Source organism: Mobula birostris, chromosome 2 (genome assembly GCF_030028105.1).
Source record: "Mobula birostris isolate sMobBir1 chromosome 2, sMobBir1.hap1, whole genome shotgun sequence".
Classification (NCBI taxonomy): domain Eukaryota; kingdom Metazoa; phylum Chordata; class Chondrichthyes; order Myliobatiformes; family Myliobatidae; genus Mobula; species Mobula birostris.
In genome coordinates this window covers 28,459,232-28,484,702 of record NC_092371.1, presented here as the reverse complement: position 1 = coordinate 28,484,702, position 25,471 = coordinate 28,459,232, and the positions used below count along the sequence as shown (strand labels likewise).

At 42.5% G+C, this 25,471-nt stretch overlaps 1 protein-coding gene across 1 annotated transcript in view; it reads right to left on the bottom strand.

Moving 5' to 3' along the window:
- Positions 1-224: 224 nt before the first annotated feature.
- The window catches only part of LOC140185724 (deoxynucleotidyltransferase terminal-interacting protein 1), a 36,622-nt gene continuing 11,375 nt past the window's right edge, over positions 225-25,471 (bottom strand). The window contains exons 4-13 of the mRNA XM_072239305.1: positions 22,531-22,629; positions 21,594-21,662; positions 17,903-17,959; positions 17,274-17,335; positions 14,469-14,514; positions 11,733-11,791; positions 9,982-10,042; positions 9,102-9,173; positions 3,677-3,732; positions 225-1,283 (exon numbers count right to left, since the gene is read on the bottom strand). Of these exons, the coding sequence (XP_072095406.1) occupies positions 1,175-1,283; positions 3,677-3,732; positions 9,102-9,173; positions 9,982-10,042; positions 11,733-11,791; positions 14,469-14,514; positions 17,274-17,335; positions 17,903-17,959; positions 21,594-21,662; positions 22,531-22,629 (690 nt within the window). The 3' untranslated portion in view covers positions 225-1,174. The remainder of the gene's footprint in view (positions 1,284-3,676; positions 3,733-9,101; positions 9,174-9,981; positions 10,043-11,732; positions 11,792-14,468; positions 14,515-17,273; positions 17,336-17,902; positions 17,960-21,593; positions 21,663-22,530; positions 22,630-25,471) is intronic.

Sequence of the window (25,471 nt, the reverse complement as noted above, 5' to 3'; positions counted from 1 at the left end):
CCCTTGTGAAGATACCTACAGCTGTGCCCAGTTGAATGTGAGCTGATGTGAGTTGTTTGAGCTGGCAGAATGAGGCGGTGAACCAATGTTCCCAACACGCAGCCATAATGAATGATTTCATTGGCTCAGCTTGTGCCAATAAAACCTGGTCACAAACACTGCCACCCCAGCCAGGTACAGAAATCACAGACATACTTCCATGCAGATGCAAAAACTAGACAACCTTTAGAGGGGAAAAAAAATACAATTTTTAATTGACAAAAAGCATTAGGAAGACACAAATCTCCAAACTTGGAGAGTTAAATAGACAGGCACAGTAGAAGCTTGTTTCTGATCCACATCAGCTTAATGGAATTATCCGGCATTAACTAATCAAGCCACACATCTAAGCTTGCACAATTGAAAATTCACAAGTTTCGATTCACAAAGAATCTTACAGTACACATTGCCTGGGTGCTGGATACAACTGCAGTACGAAAAGCTTGTAACATCATTCCAAGAGGACTGGACAGTTTGGTTGAAGAATTCCAGACTTATGAATTAGACGTGATGGGAAAATCAGACTGGAGTTTTATATTCATCAAGTTGATGGGGTTAGACTTTAATATGTGTAATCACACCTTTTACACAGTCATCTATTCTAATGCCACATTCCTGATGTAACTACACAAGCTCCAGAGCTATTCGGTCACAATCTCGCCATTACTGATAAACTACTGATAATTAACGCAATTATTACTGAACAGATAAAAAGGTTGCATTCATTCACTTGGAGAATAGCATGCAACTCTGCAAAGTGTGACAGTCCCTCCCATCACAACAGAGTTTGGAACAGTTGCTATCATTATTAAAGCTATTGAGACACAGCCAGGCACAGAGGGCAGTTTCTTCAGGACCCAACTGGACACCTCAGATAGCTTTAGGCGCAGGCTTTACAGGGCACAAATACACAGGGACACAAACTTGTTTCACACAATGACTGGCCCTGGTCTTTTCCATGCTTTGTGCTCATTTGTCGATCCTGCTGCAAGGATCACTTTCAGGAAGACTAATGATCAAAACTAGGAACATCCAGTCCTTCAAAGGACTTAAATATACCACCAGACACTAGCCAATCCTGGCAATAAAAATTTCCTCCCTCAACATCCTTCCCTCCCCATCTCAGCTGAACTTCCTACTCCTTCTCTGTCCGTACAGCCATCATGTATTTCTGCATCTTCTCCAGCATCCACATGGGAACAATAAATGGCCGGAGTTCATCCAGCCTCAGCTCAGGGGAGTCCCTGCAACACAATGTGGAATATGGTTAGTGTGCTGCAACAATATGCATCTAGAAACTTACAATAACACAGTGAACTGCCTTTCACTGTGGGCAGTTTATTAAACATCATGGTCTGGGTTCATGAGAGAAAACTGAAAGAAAACTGTGCATTTTTGCATGAATTAAGTCCCTGAAAGAGGTAATTAATCTCATTTCCCTATTATTCTGCATAATTTTTCTGTTTATTTCTATCCAAACTCTTTTCTATTTTTGGGGACTTGATATTGCTGACAAGGCTAGGCAGGATTCATTGTCCACCTCAGACCTCCTGAGATGATGTTGGTGGAGGATGGGGGAGCCACCTTCATTTGCTGGAGTCCTACCAAAGGTACTCCCACAGTGCTATGGGTTGGGAGTCTCAACGTTTTGCTCAGTATTTGTCCCATCAAGTCCCTTCAGAATCGTGTGTCAATACGGTCACCTTGAATTCTATTAAACTCCCGTGAGTAGAACCTTGGAGTAATGTGTACATTTCTGGACTCCTCATTATAGGAAGGATGTGGAAGCTTTAGAGAGGGTGCAGAGGCAATTTAGCAGCATGCTGCTTGGATTAAAGAACATGTCTTAGGAGGAAAGGTTGAACAAGATAGGGCTTTTCTCTTTGGAGTAAAGAAGGATACGAGGTGACTTGATTGAGGTATATATGTTAAGAGGCATGGATAAGAGTGGACAATCAGCATCTTTTTCCGCAAAGCAGAAATGGTTAATATGAAGAATAATTTTAAGATAATTGAAAGAAAGTACAGGGGGGATACCAGAGATAGTTTTTTTTAAAAAGACACAGAGAGTGCTGTGTGTGTGGAACACACTGCCGGAAGTGGCAGTAGAGACAGATATATTGAAGACATTTGACAGACTCTAAGACTGGCAGATGGACAGAAGAAGAATAGAGGGTTATGCAGCAGGGTTTAGATTGATGTTGGAATGAGTTAAAAGGTCAGCAAGGATGTAATGCTAAAGCTTTATAAGGCATTGGTCAGACTGCACTTGGAGTATTGTGAGCAGTTTTGGGACCATAATCTAAAATAGGACATGCTGGCATTGGAAAGGGTCCAAAGGAGGTTCACAAGAATGATCCTGGGAATGAAAGGGTTAAAGTATGAGGCGCATTTGATGGCTCTGGGCCTGTACTTCTGGAGTTCAGAAGGATGGTGGGGGTTGGGGGGTTGAATCTCATTGAAACCAATTGAATACTGAAAGGCCTAGATAGAGAGGACCTGTCCTATAGTGGGGGAAAAAAATAGAAGGACACCCTTTTAGAACAGAGATAAGGAGAAATTTATTTAGGCAGAGGGTGGAGAGTCTGCAGAATTCATTGCCACAGATGGCTGTGGGGGCCAATTTATTTGGGTATATTTAAAGTGGAGGTTGAAAGGCTCTTGATTGGTAAGGGTGTCAAAAGTTATAGGAGAAGGCAGGAGAGTGGAGTTAAGAGGGACAATAAATCAGCCATGATGGAATGGCGGAGCAGACGTGATCGGCCAAATGGCCTAATTCTGCTCCTATGTCTTACACCTTATGGTTTTGAGAAAAGTAAAATCATGTATTACACACTTTAGGGTTTGAGGATGCAACTGATAGGACCGATAATAGACACTGAATTTGGATTTTCAGAAGATATTTAATAACTTCAAGTTATTGCAAAAAGTAAGAGGGTGATATTTTAACATGGACACAAATTTATTAGAAAAACATTACAGATGAAAATTGACAGGCCATTTTCAGGTTAGCTGTTCAGTGTCACAAGGATCATTCTTGACCCCTGAGACATTGGAAATGCTATTCGAAAGACAGCTTGTACTCCTCCTCCTCCTCCCACTTCTTATTCTGGCTTCTGCCCCCTTCCTTATAGTCCTGATAAAGGGTCTTGGACCAAAACATTGACTGTTTATTCCCCTCCAAGGATAAAATTTGAGGTTACCACGGGGATAGTTGGTAAAAGAAAAAAAATATGTTATCAGGTCAATGGTTGAATGAGATTAGTTAGCAAGTACAAAGAAAAAAAAGTGTGGGAGTTGCAAACTGCAAGGTATGTTAGGTATTTCCTCAATTCCCAGAGAGAAAAATGAAAACAAACTGAACCAGTATCACAGGTTGAATACTGATCCAGATAGAGAAATGAAGTTACCTGTTGTTTCTTCAAATGCATCCAGATCATATTGGATACAAAAAAAAGCATTTGGGCTCAGACGAGTTTTAAATTGGCCTTGGCCAGGTTCAGATTTTTATTTTACGCCTGAGCAGACATCTAAGCTCTGCTATAAGATGTTCATTTATAACCCCCCAGTTCTCTGCCTTGCCTCCCTCAGTGGGACCAGCTTGGGATCCAAATTTCCTGGTTGAAAAGGTTCTCACCTGTAGTCATCACTGGCTGCCAGTTCTCGAATATCATCTTCTATTAACAGGTAGGCCTAAAAATAAACATTACAGAGTAGCATGACTAATAGCCATTGAAACTGCACTTGACATTGTGAAAACTGTGCAGGCAAAAGGCATAGCTAGTTACTACAGTTCCTCCCCAACAGAACAAGGGATCTGCATGAATGAGGCGGAAGGGAAAAAGCATATAATCAAAGAGCTGAAATAGGTACGAGATGAAGGCACAATAAAAATTATAATTGACATTAATATACAGTAATACAGCACAGCCACAGGAAAATTGGGTAAGTCAATATGATATTCTGGTCCTCAGATCTGACTTTAAAGGGCAAGTTTGTGAATAATCGGATTACAAGACTGCTGTGGGCCATCAGAACAACGTGATTTTTGTCCTTGTTTCACTGTTACTAAAATAACTAGTGTTAGATCTGGAAACTCCAATTAGATCCTAATCCAAAACATAAAGAGATCCTGCAGATGCTGGACATACAGAGCAACACAAAACTTTGGAAGAATTCGGCAGCATCTATGGAGAGGCATAAGCAGTCCATGTTTGCAGCCGAGACCCTCATCAGGACTGGAAAGGTATGGGAAGGAGCCAGAATAAGAAGGTGGGGGGAGTGAAGGCATACAAGCAGGCAGGCAAAGGGCAAGGTGGGTGGGTGGGGGAGGAGGGATTAATGAGAAACTGGGAGGTGATGGGTGGAAAAGGTAAAAGACTGATAGGAAAAGAGAGAGAGAACCATGGGAGAAGGGAAAGATGGAGGGGCACAAGAGGGACGTGATAGGCAGGTGAGAAGAGAAGGGTTGAGAAAGGAACCAGAAAGGGAAATGGAAAAAGGGAGGAAGGGAAGACAGTGTATAGTGAGCCTGTCAGGAAGAATAGGCAGATGATAGGGCAAGATTGCAATCAGTGGGATGGGTTGTAGTGTAAAAGGGGAACAAAATTGAAAAGGATGACGAAGACAGGTCTGAAGGTGTTATATATGAACGTACACAGTATACGAAATGATCTCGTAGAGTAATTAGAGATTGGCAGATGTAATGCCATGGGTGTCATGAAGTCATGACTAGAAGATGATTGTAGTCGGGAACTTAACATCCAAGGATATACAATCTATCAAAAGGGCAGGGAGTTTGGCAGAGGAGTAGTGGCTCAGCTGGTAAAAAAAAAGGCATGAAATCTTTACAAAGAGGTGACATAGGATCGGAAGATGTAGAATCCTTATGAGTAGAGTTAACAATCTGCAAGGGTAAGACCACCCTGATGGGAGTTATTTACAGGTCTCCAAACAGTAGCCAGGATGTGGTCTACAAATTACAGTGGGAGACAGGAAAAGCATAATGTCATAAAGGCATTGTTACATTAGTCATGGGGGATTTCAATATATAGATTGATTGGGAAATCAAATTGATGCTGGATCCCAAGAAAGAAAATTTGAGAATGCCCCCAAGATGGCTTTTTGGAGCAGCTTCTGATTGAGCCCATTAGGGGGTTCAGCAATTCTGGATTGGGTGTTGTGTAATGAACTGGATTTGATTAGCGAGCTTAAGGTAAAGGAACCTTTAGGAATCAGTCACCATAATATGATAGAATTCACCCTGCAATTTGAGAGGAAGAAGCTAAAGTCAGATGTATCAGTATTACCGTGGAATAAAGAGAATTACAGAAGCATGAGAGAGGAGCTGGCCAAAGTTGATTGGAAGGGGACACTAGAAGGGATGACGGCCGAACAGCAATGGCTAGAGTTTCTGGGAGCAACTCAGAAGGTGCAGGATAGATACATCTCACAGAAGAGGAAGTATTCTAAAGGCAAGCTGATGTAACCATTGCTGAAAAGTGAAGTCAAAGCAACATAAAATCAAGAGAGTGGGCGTATAATAGATCAACAATTAATGGGAAGTTAGAGAACTGGGAAATTTTTAAAAACCAAAAAGCAACTAAAAAAACCATGGGGAGGGGAACGAAATATGAAGGCAAGCTAGTCAATAATATCAAAAAATGTTTTTTTCAGATATACAGTATAAAGAGTAAAAGCAAGGAGAGAGTAGATATTGGACCACTGGAAAATGACGCTGGAGAGATAGTAACGGGGACAAGGAAATAGCAGATGAACTGAATAAGTATTTTGCATCAGTCTTCATTGTGGAAGACATTAGCAGTATGCCAGAGGTTTGAGAGTGTTAAGGGACAGAAGTGATTCCAGTTGCTATTACCACCAAGGAGACGGTACTTAGGAAACTAAAATGTCTGTAGTCACCTGGACCTGATGCATGGCACCCCAAAGTTCTAAAAGAGGTATAGTAGCCAAAGAGATTGCAGAGGCATTAGTAATGATCTATCAAGAATCAACAGATTTTGGAATGGTTCCAGAGGACTGGAAAATTGCAAATGTCACTCCACTCTTCAAGGGAGGGAAGCAAAAGAAAGGAAATTATGGGACTAACCTCAGTGGTTGGGAAGATGTTGGAGTCAATTGTTATGGATGTGGTTTCAGGGTACTTGGAGGCACATGACAAAATAGGGCCAAGGTCAGAATGGTCCTCAAGGGAAAAGACTGCCTGACAAATCCATTGGAATTCTTTGAAAAAATAACAAACAGGATAGACAAAGGAGAATCGATGGATGTTGTGTACTTGGATTTTCAAAAGGCTTTTGACAGGGTACCACATATGAGCTTGCTTAACAAGACAAGAACCCCAAGTATTACAGGAAAAAACACTAGCACAGATAGAGCATTGGCTGATTGGCAGGAGACAGAGAGTGGGAATAATGGGATTCTTTTCAGATTGGCTGCTGGTGACTAGTGGTGTTCCACATGGGTCTGTGTTGGGACAGCTTCTTTTTACATTGTATGCTTGAAGCTGTCATTAAGGAAGAAATAGCGAAACATTTAGAAAGGAGTGGTTCTATTAGACAAACGCAGCACGGATTCAGAAAGGGCAGGTCCTGTTTGACAAACTTACTGGAGTACTTTGAGGACATAATGAGCGCAGTGGATAGCGGGGAACAGGTGGATGTCGTACACTTGGATTTCCAGAAGGTGTTCGATACGGTACCGCACAAGAGACTTGTAAATAAGATACGGATGCATGGAGTCGGGGGAAGTGTATTGGCATGCATAGTGGATTGGTTAACCAATAGAAGGCAGAGAGTTGGTATAAATGGGTGTTTCTCCAGTTGGCAGTCTGTGGTGAGTGGGGTGCCGCAGGGGTCAGTGCTGGGCCTGCAGCTGTTTACCATTTACATTGATGATTTGGAAGAGGGGACAGAGTATAGTGTAGCAAAATTTGCTGATGACACTAAACTGAGTGGAAAAGCAAATTGTACAGAGGACGTGGAGAGTCTGCAGAGGGATATAGATAGGTTAAGTGAGTGGGTCAAGGTCTGGCAGATGGAATACAACGTTGGTAAATGCAAAATAATCCACTTTGGAAGGAATAATAGAAGAGCAGATTATTACTTAAATGGTGAAGGATTGCAGCATGCTGTTGTGAAGAGGGATTTGGGAGTGCTTGTTCATGAATCGCAAAAAGTTGGCTTGCAGGTACAACAGGTTATGAAGGCAAACGGAATGTTGGCCTTCATTGCTAGAGGGATTGAATTCAAGAGCAGGAAGGTCATGCCACAACCATACAGGGAACTGGTGAGGCCGCACCTGGAGTACTGTGTGCAGTTCTGGTCTCCGTACTTGAGGAAGGATATACTGGCTTTGGAGGCAGTGTAGAGAAGGTTCACAAGGTTGATTCCAGGGATGAAGGGGTTAACCTATGAGGAGAGATTGAGTCACCTGGGACTGTACTCTCTGGAGTTCAGAAGAATAAGAGGGGATCTTATAGAAACATACAAAATTTTGAAAGGGATAGATAAGATAGAAGTAGGAAAGTTGTTTTCATTGGTAGGTGAGACTAGAACTAGGGCACATTGCCTCAAGATTCAGGGGAGAAGATTTAGGACGGACATTAGGAGAAACTGTTTTTCCCGGAGAGTGGTGAATCTGTGGAATTCTCTGTGTAGGGAAGCAGTTGAGGCTTCACTAAATATATTTAAGAAACAGGTAGGTTTTTACATAGTAAGGGAATTAAGTGTTATGGGGAAAAGGCAGGTAGATGGAGCTGAGTTTACGGACAGATTAGCCATGATCTTATTGAATGGCGGGGCAGGCTCAATGGGCCGGATGGCCTACTCCTGCTCCTATTTTTTATGTTATGTTCTTATGTAAATGATTTGGATGATGAAATTAATTGCTTTGTGGCCAAAATTGTGGATGATACGAAGATAGGTGGAGGGGCAGGTAGTTTTGGGTAAGCAGGAAGGCCACAAAAGGACTTGGGAGAATGGGCAAAGAAGTAGCAGATCTAAGTGCATGATCGTGCACTTTGGTAGAAGGAATAAAAGCATTGACTATTTTCTAAAAGGGGAGAAAATTTTAAAAATCTGAGGTGCAAAGGGATTTGGAGTCCTCCTGCAGGATTCTTAAAGGTTAATTTACAGGTTGAATCAGTGGTGAGGAAGGCAAATGTTAATATTTATTTAAAGAGGACTAGAATATAAAAGCAAGGAATAATGCTGAGGCTGTACAAGGTACTGATGAGGCCTCATGGAGTATCTTGAGCAGTTTTGGACCCCTTAAGAAAGGATGTGCTGACATTGGAGAGGGTTCAGAGGAAGTTCATGAGATTGATTCCGGGAATGAAAGGGTTATCATACGAACATCGATTGAACGCTCTGGGCCTGTAATCACTGGAATTTAGAAGAATGAGGTGGAATCTCATTGAAACCTTTTGAATATTGAAAGGCCGAGATAGAGTTGTTGTGAAAAGAATGTTTCCTTTGGTGGGGGAATCTGGGACCAGAGGGCACAGTCTCAAAATAGAGGGACATGTATTTAGAACAGAGATGGGGTGGAATTTCTTCAACCAAAGGCTGGTGAATCTGTGGAATTAGTTGTCACAGGTGGCTGGAGAGGCCAGGTAACTGGGTGTGTTCAAGGCAGAGGTTGATAGACACTTGAATAATCAGGTCATGAAAGGTTATAAGAAGGCGGCACGAGAATGGGGTTGAGAGGGAAATGGATCAGTCATGATGAAGTGGCAGAGCAGACCTGATGAGCCAAATCAGTTGTTGCAGCAGAGATTTACCTGTACACAAGTACATAAAGGCACACATGTCCTTAACAGTGGATTGTAGCATATTCAAAAATATAGAGATGCAGACTGCAATTACTGTTTCCTCATGAAAGATTAATGAGCAACTCTGGTACATACTTGGGATACTTCTGTAATCTGTGATTTGGAACAAGGACACAATACACAAAGTACTACGAACATCCTAGGACGGGAGATATTTTGCACAAATTCTTGATGTTAGTATTTGCTCAGCTGGTTCGCCAATACTTACCATTTTGCCACCTGTGGCTGGCATATGGTGCTTCTCTCCAAGCCAGTGCTTGTCCTGTGAGTCTGCAGAGTACTGAAAATCAGAAAGAGTATAGGTAAGGGCAGTTGTGGCCTAAGTTACACACAGTGACCCACACTGGATTTTTATGGTAAAGGACAATGCTTAACACAGCAACAAGTATTGGCTCAGACGAGTAAAATACTATACTGACCCACAATTGACCTTCCATGAAGCATTGAATAGCGAAATACCAATAACCTCACAACTGGAGTCTTTAGTGATGCCAGACTAGCAAATTTTCTGGATTACTGGACATCACTCTTTTAATTCAATTTAAAAATAAAGATTTTCCAATGGACCAGGCAAGTTGAAAGGGACAGCAGGGACCAGTGCCCAGTGAATGGGAAGGGAGTGCTGGAATCATCACCTCATGAGTCAGATACTGAAGCACCAGTGTTTCCGAATCACTGGATAGATTATTGATATTTCACTGTATTGACCTACACTGAGTCCATGGTGAAGGACAGCAATTACTTACACTGGCAGACTTTAAAACATTGATTGTTTTTTACGTGCAGAGTAAATGGGATGTTACTCTAGTGGTTCTTTGTGTTTTGAGGATTTCACAATGTGTTTCTTTAAATGGATAATATTCCATGGATCACATTTGCCAACTACTATTCAAAAGAATAGAGAAATTTGGGACAATATGGATATGGGCTTTTGATAGATACATTGGAGATGAAAGCCAAATTGCAACTGTCATCAAATGGCCTTTCACTGCCGGCAGCAGGCAATGGGTGAGGATATGTGAATGACATGGTACACTCGCTGCCACTGAGCTTCACGCATCTTGAGACAAAAGCTCATTCGCTCTCACCTTGAATAGCTCAGGATGCTTTATGTAGATTCTTCCACGAGTGCCACCCATTCCCAAGGCTCTGAAACAGAAGAGGGAATGAGCTGAAAAGAGTTTGTATACAGTACTGTATATAATGTAAAACTTTAAATGTATCTTAAAAGAGATGCCAATCTTACAGACTGCAGTACACAGAAGTTAAAGAATTTATTGTAAGGTTTACTCAAAAGAAGATGACATGTAACTTCTGTTGGGAACAGTAGCCCAGCCGTTAACCGTGGACTGATCATCATGCTATAGGAGGGGTACTGTAGTACTCAAGATGTTGCAGGGGTTGGAGAATTACAGTACTGATGAAAGGCTGTAATGTTTTGTTAGGTTGGAGTGCAAGAGGACTGGTCAGCGAACGTGAAGGACTATTTAACTTTGCATGGAAGTAGATGAATAAGAGTCACAGATTCATGCTTTTCGTTGGAAATATTAGAGCAGGGGTTCCCTATCTGGAGTCCACAGACCCCTTGGTTAATAGTAAAGGTCCATGGCATAAAAAAAAGATTGGGAACCCCTGGATTAAAGGATTTGCCCTTGCTCTTTGAGTAAAGTGTCCGGAACCCACTGTTTCAAAAGGTAGAAGGCAGAAACAATGATCACACTTAAAACATTTCTGACCCTATACTTGGAAAAAAAATGCAACTTGTAAAATCACAGATGGAAGAGTAGGAGGTGGGAGTAACTTAGCCAGCTCAATTTAGCTGCAACACTGCAATGAGCCGAAAGACCTCCTTTGGTACCATATATTTTTATGAACACCAGGGTGGAGAAACTGAAGTGAAGCAGAGCGCAGGGTGATAGTCATTGCAAAAAAAAAAAAATCCACTTCCGAATCAAAGCTTGGTCTCACTAAACCTTCCAGGTCATTAATCAAGTTTTCTTCTCAAATTTACGGCTACAAGAAGTTCTCATGTTGTAAGTCAGAAGTGAACAGGACCATCTGTGATGAGGGTATAAACAGGAATGTGAACAGCAGCTGATCTCACTGGCTCAGTAAGCAAGTCTGCTCAATACTACCAGCCCCACTTGGCTCAACCTAGACCCCCACCCAACAGTTGTGGCACGGAGGGTGGGCTGGAGAGAGAAGACATGCAGAAATGCCCTGGACCTACCCAACAGAAGGTGCCTGTAGCCCTCCAGCAGTTGGTAAATCCATTCTCATCCCAACTCTCATTCTTGTATACGGGAAGTCAGTAAGTAAGTCAGGAATTAAAAACCTGGGGAAGGTATACTGCTTTATTTATGCTCCCTGGTCCATTCATAATCAGACTAAGGTTAGCTTAACCTTTGCTATTTGTACTCCAGCTAATAAGGGAATCTTACAACCAGTCTGTCTGTTCTTGCTTCGGTAATTTGGAAGGAGCAGAACGGAAGTAGCTTTATGCTGTATCTAACCACTGCTGCATCTGCCTGGGACAGGAGTCTGCAACCAAATGAAGACATTCTAAAACCCAACAATGACATCCTTACTTTGAGTGAGTGCAAGTCATAAGTCAAATACAGAAACAAACTTACAGAGGTTTGTTTCTTGTACCAAGAAAACAAAATAAAGGGAAGTACAGCAACAACCCGAGATCCTTTAAAGCAGAATATGAAGGAAGAAAAGGATTTTAAAGCTAGTTTGTTTCTTCCCCCAGAATTATAATCCCGCAGAACAGGTAAATTTCTAGAGAGAGTACCATAATAGAGCCTGAGAAAGAACATGCAAACTGGCTCCTTACTTGTTAGCACGCGACCCAAGCACAAATGTGGTTGATGTGTTTAGTCTGGCTGGGTCCCACTGAAAATGTATAATAATAAAAAAAGCAATTAGTAGTTCCTTTACCACTGTTCCTTCAGTCCCCACCACAGCCAATCTTTAAGTTCCAGCAAAAGGGAGCACAAATTGTCCATTCCATAAGACAATAAGACATAGGATCAGAATTAGGCTGTTTTGGCCAGAGTCTGTTTCATCATTCATCATGCCTGATTTATTTTGTCTTTCAACCTATTCTTCTCCCTTTAATCTTTGATGCCCTTAATAATCACAAATCTATCAACCTCTACTTTCAATATACTCAATGATTTGGCATTCATAGCCATCTGTGATAATGAATTCCACAAATTCACCACTTGCTGGCTAAAGAAACTCCTCCTTTGGTCCTAGATTCTCTCACAACTGGAAACATCCTCCCCATGTCCATTCTATCTACATCTTTCAATATAAATTTCAATATGATCCCACCTCAACCTTCTAAATTCCAGTGGGTACAGGCTCAGAGCCATCAAACACTCCTTGTACATTAACTCTTTCAATCTCGTAAACCTCTTCTGAACTCTCTCCAATTCCAGCATATCCTTTCTTAGATACAGGTACAAATACAGCTCACAATAGTCAAGATGTGGTCTGATCTTTATAAAGTCTCGACATTATATCCTTACTTTTATATTCTAGTCCTCTTGAAATTAATGCTAACATTGCATTTATCTCTCTTACTGGTCATTCAACTACATTAGGTCTCTTACACTAGGTCTCCCAGGGCCTTCTGTACCTCCAATTTGTGAATTCACTCTGTTTAGAAAACAGTCTACACCTTTATTTCTTCTATCAATTTAGGTTGTGCAAAGCTAAGTTTCAGGTACTGCTTTTCTATCCTACCATTGTAAGGACATGACCAGTCACTGCCAATGTTCCTGAAAAGAGTCTGTGAATCAGTGTTGCCCAGGAACAAAATAGCATACAATGCCCCTTTTGGTGGTGGTGGGGGGGGGGGTGTCATCGCTATTTAGATTTGCAGCACCTCTTTCCACTCTTGAGATATTTAAATGATGATAAAGCTATCATCTAGAATTCTACTAGTGCACCCCAGAGGAGCAATTCCCTAATTCGGTTCCCAGTCTCTTTGAAGCAATGGTTCAGATGTCATAAAACAGCGGTCCCCAACCACCGGGCTGTGGACCGGTACTGGGCCGCAAGGCAAGCGCTACCGGGCCGCGAGGAAACGATATGATTTGGTGCTATGAGTCAGCTGCACCTTTCCTCATTCCCTGTCGCGACCACTGTTGAGCTTGAATGCATACGAGATCATTACATGCGCATCATCCATGTCAGCGCGGGAAGGAGATCAACTCCTCGAGCTTGCAAATGACGGTGGGCTGAAAAGTATGTTTGACATAACATCTCTGCCAGCATCCTGGATCTCAAAGTCAAGGCTAAATATCCTGAGATAGCCACTGAAGCACTGAAAACGTTGCTTCCATTTCCAACATATCTCTGCGATGAATGTAACGAAAACTAAATTGCTAAATAGACTGGACATAAGGAACCCTGTTCGAGTATCGCTGTCTCCCGTCACCCTTCGATAGGACCGTCTTGTTGCAGGACAACAAGCCCAGGGCTCCCACTGATTCAGCGATATTGGTGTGTTGCAATGATTTTATATATTCATACGGGGAAAATATGTGCTGTGTTTAATATCCAAACGATACTTAAAATGTTATGATGCTATTGACTTACTTATATAACCATATAATAATTACAGCACGGAAACAGGCCATCTCTTCCCTTCTAGTCCGTGCCACACGCTACTCTCACCTCATCCCACCGACCTGCACTCAGCCCATAACCCTCCATTCCTTTCCTGTCCATATACCTATCCAATTTTACTTTAAATGAAAATATCGAACCTGCATCTACCACTTCTACTGGAAGTTCATTTAACACTTACTTCAAGCTCTCCTGTCCTCCCCTGATAACTGACTTATCACTATACTCATGCGAGAAAAATATGCACCGTGTGTTTAATATTAAATTCGTTAGATAAACCATTTTAGAAACAAAATTGAGTGTATTAGCCACTTATCACCGATATTCCGGTCGTGATTAACTACCCCCCCCAACACCACCCCCACCGCGCGAAGAGCATCGCCAAAAATGATTTGTAAAAAAAAAAAAATCGGCACATGCAAGTCATGCATGCGCACTGGCGCCCGCGCAAGGCTTTATGGTCATTGTAGTCTTTTCGGGGTAAACGCAACGTATTTGATTGCTACTCTTGTCCGTTAGCAACCACCCCTCCCCCCACCAGCCCGGTCGGCCGGTCCGCAAGAACATTGTCAATATGAAACCGGTCCGCAGTGCAAAAAAGGTTGGGGACCCCTGTTATAAAAGGCCTCCATGGGAGCTGGAAGGAGAAAATCAGGCAGGGCTCCTACTCCACATTATGTTCTATTAGCCTTAAAAAGGAATTGGTGAATATAGGTATAGGATAACAGTACAATGCTGTGATACCCTCACTGTCACTGACATCAGTCACGCAACACTGCGCTGCTGTGATATCCACACTGTCACTGATAACAAGACACATGCACATAGTTCTTACCCCAGTTTCAATCAGGGAGAGGAATCGTAAACACTTCATTGCAAACGAGTAAATATAATTCTAGTTAAGGAGGGAAGCACAAGCTGAAAACATTACCTTGGGTCCTTCCCGTTTTATTGGCTCAGTGTACTTAACTTTTGAGCTGAAAAATAAATTAATAAGTTAGAGCCTTCATGATAGCAGTAATGTAATATTTAATTTATTCCTATAATTAAAAAAAAACTGATTGAAGCACTGAAATAATCCAAGTTCTCAGAGGACTTGGTTGGGTAGATACAAAGTTGATGTTTTCCTGGCTGGAGCATCTGGAACCAGGCACACATTCTTAAAATAAGTCAGCCATTCAGAACAGCGAGGGACAGCACCCAAAGTTACCCGAGCTGCTGATAGTAGGAGACAGTTACTGGCATTACCCAGCTCTAAAGATGGCTTCTGTGGAAAGATTAACTCCAAACTCTACATGCATCTTTTTCTACTTTGGGACAGTACCTTACCCAAAGTAGACTCAGTATTTTTGCTGGCCCTGACCAGGCAGTGCCTGGATGGTGAACAGTGGCACTGGAACTTGGCAGTACCAAGCTACTTTTCTTCCCCACAAAACTGCTCCACAATTAAAAGCACTAACTGTTACCCAGATGGTGCATCATTATCTGTTCAGATACATAAACATTCATCACAAATGATTACAAGTTTCCCCCGCTGTTCGAAGGTAGAGCGTTTCTATGAAACGGTTCGTAAGCCAGAATGTCGTAAAGTGAATATGCAATTACCATTTATTAATATGAGAAAAATTTGAGTGTTCCCAGACCCAAAAAAAAACCTACAAAATCATGCCAAGTAACACGTAAAACCGAAAATAACAGTAACATATAGTAAAAACAGGAATGATATGATAAATACACAGCCTATATAAAGTAGAAATACTTTTCTGCAGCACTGTCTAGCGCAGCAAAAATCTCGTGGAAGCGCTCTTGGCAGAAACACTCTCTCCAGTAACCTTTAAGCTATGAAGATGGCAAATCATACCAAATAACACATAAAAATACACAGCCTATATAAAGTAGAAATAATGTATGTACAGTGTAGTTTCACTTATCGGAATCGAGAAGACTCCAATAAATTGCAGTTTCGTCACAGTTAAACACTTGCGTATACGAATAACCACCTGATGCAATTGGCAATCGCCCCTGATCTGGGTCGATATTTACGTGCCGGGCGGCACCTAATTAATTAGCTTGTTTATTTCGGCTTTTTTCTAAAAGATGTGCTGGGTGCGTTCCGACTACCGCTGCACTGCTGCATTCTTCGTGGCAACGTATCGGTCTGCGGCCCGGAGGTTGGGGACCACTGCTTAAATTATGAAGCTGCCTTCGCCTCAGAAACTGATCAAACTACCCATGACTACCTTTAAATTCCACTTTCGCAACACTTTCATCACCATCGTCCAGTGCTTTCTGTTTCAGCATATTAAAAAGACTGACTAATTTCTCCTCAAGTATAAGAAAACATAATGGAACACCATGCTTTGTACACCCATAATCCACTCAAGCAATAGACTTTCCATTTTATCCGTTATTGGATACTGACTAAGAGAGACCACTTTGCTACGAGCAGAACCAACAGTAACATCGGCAGCTTTCAAAATTCTTTCTCTATGCGTATAAATGGTGCGAGTGGTAGACACAGGCAAGTTCAACGCGCGGACAATGTCCTTACTTCGTTCACCACGATCAAAACACTTAATTATGTCTACTTTTACGCTAAGTGTAACACCCTTACGAGCTCTTTTAGGCTTTTCTGATAACTTAGAACAGTGGTCCCCAACCATTGGGCTGTAAAGCATGTGCTACCGGGCCATGAGGAAACAATATGGGTCAGCTGCACCTTTCCTCATTCCCTGTCATGCATTGTTAAACTTGAACACTGGGTTGCCAACTGTCCCATATTTGCCAGGACATCCCGTATATTGGGCTAAATTGGTTTGTCCCGTATTTCCCCCGCTAAGGTAGAGCATTCCTATGAAACCGCTTGTGCCGAAATGGCGTGAAGCGAAGAAGCAATTACCATTAATTTATATGGGAAAATTTTTTGAGCGTTCCCAGACCCAAAAAATAACCTAACAAATCATACCAAATAACACATAAAACCGAAAATAAATAACACTAACTTATAGTAAAAGCAGGAATGATATAATAAGTACACAGCCTATATAAAGTAGAAATAATGTACGCACAGTATAGTCGGGAAGATGAAGGCAAAACCGATCTGTGGGAAAAAAAATCGGCACATACGCGCATGCACACATCACGTGTGCACGTCACGCATATGCACACAGGTGCCCGCGCAAGGCTTCATGGTCATGGTAGTCTTTCTTGGGGTAAAGTGTCCCGGGATTTGACTGCTACTTTTGTCCCTTATTTGGGAGTGAGAAAGTTGGCAACCCTAACTGTAAAAGACATGTTGAGATGAGTTTAACCCTACTTGAATACCTCCACCGCCACCCCCTCCCGCCGGTCCGCAAGAATATTGTCAATATTAAACCGGTCCGCGGTGCAAAAAAGGTTGGGGACCCCTGCCTTAGAACTCATCTTGCTAACGGATGCACAAAATAAATCAAGATAAAGCACGTGTTTAAGCAATGCCGGCTAGAATGCAGTTCCGGGGGAGGAGCTTGGCTGTTCGGGCGCACACTACCTTTTCTCGCGTGCTGCCTTTTTTTGTAACAGTGAAAACACCTTCTGTTAGCGAAAACAGGTAACTAATGTACGTCTTTCGTAAGACGGAAAACAGGGGCCACCTTTATTTGCAAGAAAAGCATAAATTGGAGAACAGCAGTTTAATCGAGTCACTCTTGGTGCTAGTAGCTCAACAGGATACATTTGCCTGAGGGTTGGTACTTACACAATAGCATTCGGAGCTGTCCGGTCAAATGAAATCAGATGTCCTGGTGGTCTTCCTTTCCTCTGCAAAAGCAAAATTTCTTTAAAACTTTGCACATGGTCCTTCACTGTTTAAAAACCTTGAGCAATTTGTGCAGTTCCATAATTCACAAGGTTACCGTATTTATGACCATTCACTGAAGGTGTATTATAATATAAAAAAAGATTCAAGATGGCACTGCCCTGGCTCAATGGATACAAGAAATAGATAATCAGGTTTACTGTTGTGTAGGATGTTTTGTGTTGAATGATTCAATACCTTGGGTGCATTAGGTACAGACCAGAATATACTGTCGATTGTTCTGTTTCTGTGATGGGATTTAGTTATGTGGTCTAATACACATTGGCATTTACAATTTTACTAGTTTCCTTTTAGCCCTTTAGCTCTACAGTCCCTTTTGATGGCCACTATCCAATGACCTTTGCTAGAAAAGGCAGACCGAAGCACAAATTTGATGCCTCGTTTAGTTAGAAAGCCCACTAAGCACCAGCACTGGGCTGGCATGTGAATGGTTTCTGAAACTTGCACAAACTACAACAATCGCTTTTAGTTCATCTTAACTTTTCGTTTTCAGCTTCATTCAGGCTAACCTTCTTCAGGACCGGACTCCCTCTCTGGCTCAAGTCATCTTCCATCTGTCGTGATCGCTGCAGTAAGACACATTTTACATTAAAATATCACACTTGATTGCACTCAAAGTATAAAACATTAAAGCCAATGAAATATTTTTAAGTATGGCTAATTACTGTTAACAAACATAGCAGCTAATTTGATCGTAATTTCTCATAAAAAGCAAAGTGACAATGATGTGATTATCAGTTATCAGGATGTTGACTGAGGGATAAATGTTGGCTGGATATTGGAGCAAATCCCTCAGCATTTCTTCAAAATCCTAAAGATTTCAGCAACTCTGTTTGAACCCCATCACCAATCCTTTACGTGGCACTCTTCCCACACTGTTACGTCGACTGTCCACACCCCTGCTTTCGACCATTGCTGCCGAAACCTGGGAAGTGGGCAGTTGTGCGAACACCGTAGGGCTGCCAGCATCTGGGGAACTACATTCTTTCACAAGCTGGTGCTTCCTTGAGAAGGAAAACAACACATTGGTGTTGTGACACAAGGACCTTCTATGTGCAAACTGCCATTTCTATCCACAATATCACTTCCGAGTGTCACTATTTTTGATGTTAAAATTTTATGTCAGATTAATAGTTTGTGAGCATGTATGTTGGTGCCAGACGCATAGTGATACGTGCAGGCTGTCCAGCATAATCGTCACTGATTTGATTTGACGTAAACGATGCATTCCACTGTATGTGTTGATGTTAATTCAGAAACAGAGGTTCTGAACTTAAGGAGGGGTAACTTTGAAGGTATGAGACGTGAATTAGCTAAGATAGACTGGCAAATGACACTTAAAGGATTGACGGTGGATATGCAATGGCAAGCATTTAAAGATTGCATGGATGAACTACAACAATTGTTCATCCCAGTTTGGCAAAAGAATAAATCAAGGAAGGTAGTGCACCCGTGGCTGACAAGAGAAATTAGGGATAGTATCAATTCCAAAGAAGAAGCATACAAATTAGCCAGAAAAAGTGGCTCACCTGAGGACTGGGAGAAATTCAGAGTTCAGCAGAGGAGGACAAAGGGCTTAATTAGGAAGGGGAAAAAAGATTATGAGAGAAAACTGGCAGGGAACATAAAAACTGACTGTAAAAGCTTTTATAGATATGTAAAAAGGAAAAGACTGGTAAAGACAAATGTAGGTCCCCTACAGACAGAAACAGGTGAATTGATTATGGGGAGCAAGGACATGGTAGATCAATTGAATAATTACTTTGGTTCTGTCTTCACTAAGGAGGACATAAATAATCTTCCAGAAATAGTAGGGGACAGAGGGTCCAGTGAGATGGAGGAACTGAGCGAAATACATGTTAGTAGGGAAGTGGTGTTAGGTAAATTGAAGGGATTGAAGGCAGATAAATCCCCAGGGCCAGATGGTCTGCATCCCAGAGTGATTAAGGAAGTAACCCAAGAAATAGTGGATGCATTAGTGATAATTTTTCAAAACTCGTTAGATTCTGGACTAGTTCCTGAGGATTGGAGGGTGGCTAATGTAACCCCATTTTTTAAAAAAGGAGGGAGAGAGAAACCGGGGAATTATAGACCGGTTAGCCTAACGTCGGTGGTGGGGAAACTGCCTGGAGTCAGTTATCAAAGATGTGATAACAGCACATTTGGAAAGCGGTGAAGTCATCGGACAAAGTCAGCATGGATTTGTGAAAGGAAAATCATGTCTGACGAATCTCATAGAATTTTTTGAGGATGTAACTAGTAGAGTGGATAGGGGAGAACCAGTGGATGTGGTATATTTGGATTTTCAAAAGGCTTTTGACAAGGTCCCACACAGGAGATTATTGTGCAAACTTAAAGCACATGGTATCGGGGGTAAGGTATTGATGTGGATAGAGAATTGGTCGGCAGACAGGAAGCAAAGAGTGGGAATAAACAGGACCTTTTCAGAATGGCAGGCAGTGACTAGTGGGGTACCGCAAGGCTCAGTGCTGGAACCCCAGTTGTTTACAATATCTATTAATGACTTAGATGAGGGAATTAAATGCAGCATCTCCAAGTTTGCGGATGACACGAAGCTGGGCGGCAGTGTTAGCTGTGAGGAGGATGCTAAGAGGATGCAGGGTGACTTGGACAGGTTAGGTGAGTTGGCAAATTCATGGCAGATGGAATTTAATGTGGATAAATGTGAGGTTATCCACTTTGGTGGCAAGAACAGGAAAACAGATTATTATCTGAATGGTGGCCGATTAGGAAAAGGGGAGGTGCAACGAGACCCAGGTGTCATTATACACCAGTCATTGAAAGTGGGCATGCAGGTACAGCAGGCAGTGAAAAAGACGAATGGTATGCTGGCATTTATAGCAAGAGGATTCGAGTACAGGAGCAGGGAGGTACTACTGCAGTTGTACAAGGCCTTGGTGAGACCACACCTGGAGTATTGTGTGCAGTTTTGGTCCCCTAATCTGAGGAAAGACACCCTTGCCATAGAGAGAGTACAAAGAAGGTTCACCAGATTGATTCCTGGGATGGCAGGACCTTCATATGAAGAAAGACTGGATGAATTGGGCTTGTACTCGTTGGAATTTAGAAGATTGAGGGGGGATCTGATTGAAACGTATAAAATCCTAAAGGGATTGGACAGGCTAGATGCAGGAAGATTGTTCCCGATGTTGGGGAAGTCCAGAACAAGGGGTCACAGTTTGAGGATGAAGGAGAAGCCTTTTAGGACCGAGATTAGGAAAAACTTCTTCACACAGAGAGTGGTGAATCTGTGGAATTCTCTGCCACAGGAAACAGTTGAGGCCAGTTCATTGGCTATATTTAAGAGGGAGTTAGATATGGCCCTTGTGGCTACGGGGATCAGGGGGTATGGAGGGAAGGCTGGGGCAGGGTTCTGAGTTGGATGATCAGCCATGATCATAATAAGTGGCGGTGCAGGCTCAAAGGGCCGAATGGCCTACTCCTGTACCTATTTTCTATGTTTCTATGTACATGTGACAAATAAAGCTAATCTTTTCTTTCTCTTAATGCTTGAAAAATCCCATATTAGTAGCCATTCCCTATGTATATAGCTCTTGATTATGCTGCAAAAGCTCCAATTCATCTTACACAAAATAACCGATACCAACCCTGTGGGTATGCTGAAAGAGACAAATTATGAGTTTATAATATTCCACTGATTCAAACTGGTTTGGATAAGGCTGAAGAATATATTTGAAACCGTAGTGCAAATGTCTAAGTAAAACAAAATTAACCAAAGCTCCTAAAGTATAACTGGATAAGAAGCAGTTGCATTTTTATCAGAAAAAAATCCTCACTCAGCTGTCAGCTAGAGATCATCCCCTTAGAAACAACTTTTTAAGATCTCTGTTGCAAAATCCTTTTGCTTGCCCAGATCAATCTAATTAACTGTCAGACTGCACCCTTCCAAAAATCCGTTGGTGCCCTGGGATGAATAACATGGGAGATCACCACAGGCAATCTGCCCTAGACACAATGGATGGGCCGCTGATTATGGCAGCTTTATTCAATAACCAGATCACTAACTACAAACTGAGGACGGAATCAGTCAAAGCAAACAAATGATAGACAACAAAAGTAGTAGACTGTTTAACTAATCCAAACTCCACCTGACACTCAACAGAGCAACATAACCATACTTGTGTAATCACTATGGTCTGAAGTAAACTCAGAGCCTACCTTTGAGGCAGAAAGGTCTCCAATGGCTTTGGTAAGCATCTTCCCTCCATCCGAGTACATCATTTTAGCCTGCACCAGGAAGATGAGATAAGGCACTGAGACAGGCACTGGCTCATAGTTACAAGCATACAACAAAAAAAATCCATGGAACTGCTCCATCCAAGTATTAATACACACTGTATCCATAAACTTATTAAAAATCTCCACCCAAAACCCATTTTTTGCTGTTCCTTTTACAAATCAATGTTTCTTTCTTTTATTGCTTACCTAATCTAAACAGTATGATTGCTTATATTTATTTGAAGCTTCAAAAGTTTATTCTTTTGCTTGTTGGTATGTTTTACTAGGACGCTGGAACTGTCCTTCAATGAAATGACAAGCACAGCAAGGAGAGCTGAAGCTAAATAACTATTGCTGTTCAACCATTCCTGAAAGCCCTATTTATTCATGTTCAAATTGACGTAAGTTATTTAAAACATTTGTTAAAAATGTACGCCGTAACTGCAGTTTTACTGTGGGCTTGAGGCTAGCACTGAGCTGATCAAATCACTGGAGAATCGGAGATAAGTGACCCACATCCAGCCACGCACATTAGAACATGTACAGACCACGGCTGCTGCTCCTAAGTAAGGGTCTGGGCCAGCACACTACAGCCCAGTATGTCATTCTTAGTAAGGGTCATCACTATATGTTTAAGTAGGGCAAAAAATATTTCTGAACTCTATTGTTAAATAACATAGCTAAAAATATGCATTCTCTAATATGAACATATCATTCTACAAGCAAAGATTTTCTTGTGGTAATCAATGTTGCATTTTGTGTGTTGGAAAGTGCAACTTGGGTACATCACATCCTATGGAAGGACAGGGCACCATACACCCCATCTAGGGCCATTTGATCCATTCACTCACTGTCTCCCTGCTACCATTTCTCCTACCTGTTCCAAACAGTTTTTACAGGTCTCTTGCACCAGCTGCTCAGGGTCTACATCTTCACCAATATTCTCCTTCACATTCCATGCAGCCTTCTGGAAAAACTGAAAATAGATTTAATCAGGACCAACAGACTCCAAACAAACAAACAAGGAGCATCTCTGCAACACACATAAAAGTTGCTGGTGAACGCAGCAGGCCAGGCAGCATCTCTAGGAAGAGGTGCAGTCGATGTTTCAGGCCGGGACCCTTCGTCAGGACTAACTGAAGGAAGAGTGATAAGGGATTTGAAAGTTGGAGGAGGAGGGGGAGATCCAAAATGATAGGAGAAGACAGGAGGGGGAGGGATAGAGCCAAGAGCTGGACAGGTGATAGGCAAAAGGGATACGAGAGGATCATGGGACAGGAGGTCCGGGAAGAAAGACAAGGGGGGGAGGGGGACCCAGAGGATGGGCAAGGGGTATATTCAGAGGGACAGAGGGAGAAAAAGGAGAGTGAGAGAAAGAATGTGTGTATAAAAATAAGTAACAGATGGGGTACGAGGGGGAGGTGGGGCATTAGCGGAAGTTAGAGAAGTCGATGTTCATGCCATCAGGTTGGAGGCTACCCAGACAGAATATAAGGTGTTGTTCCTCCAACCTGAGTGTGGCTTCATCTTTACAGTAGAGAAGGCAGTGGATAGACATGTCAGAATGGGAATGGGACGTGGAATTAAAATGTGTGGCCACTGGGAGATCCTGCTTTCTCTGGCGGACAGAGCGTAGGTGTTCAGCAAAGCGGTCTCCCAGTCTGCGTCGGGTCTCGCCAATATATAAAAGGCCACATCGGGAGCACCGGACGCAGTATATCACCCCAGTCGACTCACAGGTGAAGTGTTGCCTCACCTGGAAGGACTGTTTAGGGCCCTGAATGGTGGTAAGGGAGGAAGTGTAAGGGCATGTGTAGCACTTGTTCCGCTTACACGGATAAGTGCCAGGAGGGAGATCAGTGGGGAGGGATGGGGGGGACGAATGGACAAGGGAGTCGCGTAGGGAGCAATCCCTGCGGAATGCGGGGGGGGGGGGGGGAGGGAAAGATGTGCTTAGTGGTGGGATCCCGTTAGCAAGCCGTTAGCATGTGGCCTTTTATATATTGGCAAGACCCGACGCAGACTGGGAGACCGCTTTGCTGAACACCTACGCTCTGTCCGCCAGAGAAAGCAGGATCTCCCAGTGGCCACACATTTTAATTCCACGTCCCATTCCCATTCTGACATGTCTATCCACGGCCTCCCCTACTGTGAAGATGAAGCCACACTCAGGTTGGAGGAACAACACCTTATATTCCGTCTGGGTAGCCTCCAACCTGATGGCATGAACATCGATTTCTCTAACTTCTGCTAATGCCCCACCTCCCCCTCGTACCCCATCTGTTACTTATTTTTATACACACATTCTTTCTCTCACTCTCCTTTTTCTCCCTCTGTCCCTCTGAATATACCCCTTGCTCATCCTCTGGGTCCCCCCCCCTTGTCTTTCTTCCCGGACCTCCCATCCCATGATCCTCCCGTATCCCTTTTGCCAATCACCTGTCCAGCTCTTGGCTCTATCCCTCCCCCTCCTGTCTTCTCCTAACATTTGGATTTCCCCTCCCCCTCCAACTTTCAAATCCCTTACACACTCTTCCTTCAGTTAGTCCTGACGAAGGGTCTCGGACTGAAACGTCGACTGCACCTCGTCCTTGAGATGCTGCCTGGCCTGCTGTGTTCACCAGCAACTTTTATGTGTGCTGCAGAATTCCTGTTGTTAGGGAGCATCTCTGAGCGTCTTCTCTTCCTGGTCCCCACCTCCCCCAAGCAACAATCAAGGTGAGCAGAGCTTGGAGCACCAAGCAGACTCACTTGCTGCACTAGCTTTTGATGAGGACTACCGTGGGATTGTTCTTGCAGAAATGTGGCTTCGAAACAACATCCATGCATTATCAATCTACAGGCCATGACACTCGGGGATTTCAGCTATCTTTTTTTGTGAATACATGTTTTTTCTGCTATGTGCTGTGTGTGACTGTTGATACAGTGTGTGGCACCTTGGTCCCAGACGACAGCTGCTTCATTTGGCTGTATTCAGATGTATGGTCCAATGGCAATTAACTTGAATCAGTAAAGCTGGCTGGTGGCCATTCTTCCCATGCCTGCTCATTCTCCCATCACAGACATTTTTTATGATTCTTGCTTACATGCTGTTTTTGTTCACTTCTGACTTATGAACAATTGAAGTTACAGAGATATCTTGTGCCTGTACACAGGATATTAAGTTTGCTCCCTTGGTACTGTCAATCTCTGCTTCAAATCCATCTTCAGGTTGGCAGTGGGGCCTACAGCTATTTACAGCACATACTAAGGGTTTAGAAGAAAAACAGTATACTGTATAATGTGTTGAATTCTGTGGGCAACAGAAGGCTGAGTGGGAGACTGAATAACAGGAACGTGAAGAGTCAGAAAAGTGATAATCAACAGCGAGTGACAAGGAGGAGGTAGGTAGTCTACAATGTCATAGAATGTGAGGGCATACATTTTGGTAAAAAAATGGAGGCAATTTAAGAGAGTCTCACTCAGCCAGTTCCTGGGGAAAAAGGGTTCCCCTATCATGAGCACTGGATATGGAAACTGGACCTGTATTTAGAATTTAGAAGACCAAAGAGCATCTTAAAAATCATAAAATGGCATGGCAGGATAGATGTCGAGCTGTTTCCATTATTGGGAGTTTCCATATTTCCTTATGACATAACCTCCTATGAATGATTATTCATTACATTATATGGATTGTCATCAAAACAAGCACAGTAATTAATATTTCCTGGAGAACAGAATTAAAAATGCAGTAGCTGACAGTGTCAAGCAGTATAGCACAAGTAAGTGGCATCAGCCATAGGTCAACAAAGTCACAGCCTTGGTATGGAAAAAATTCA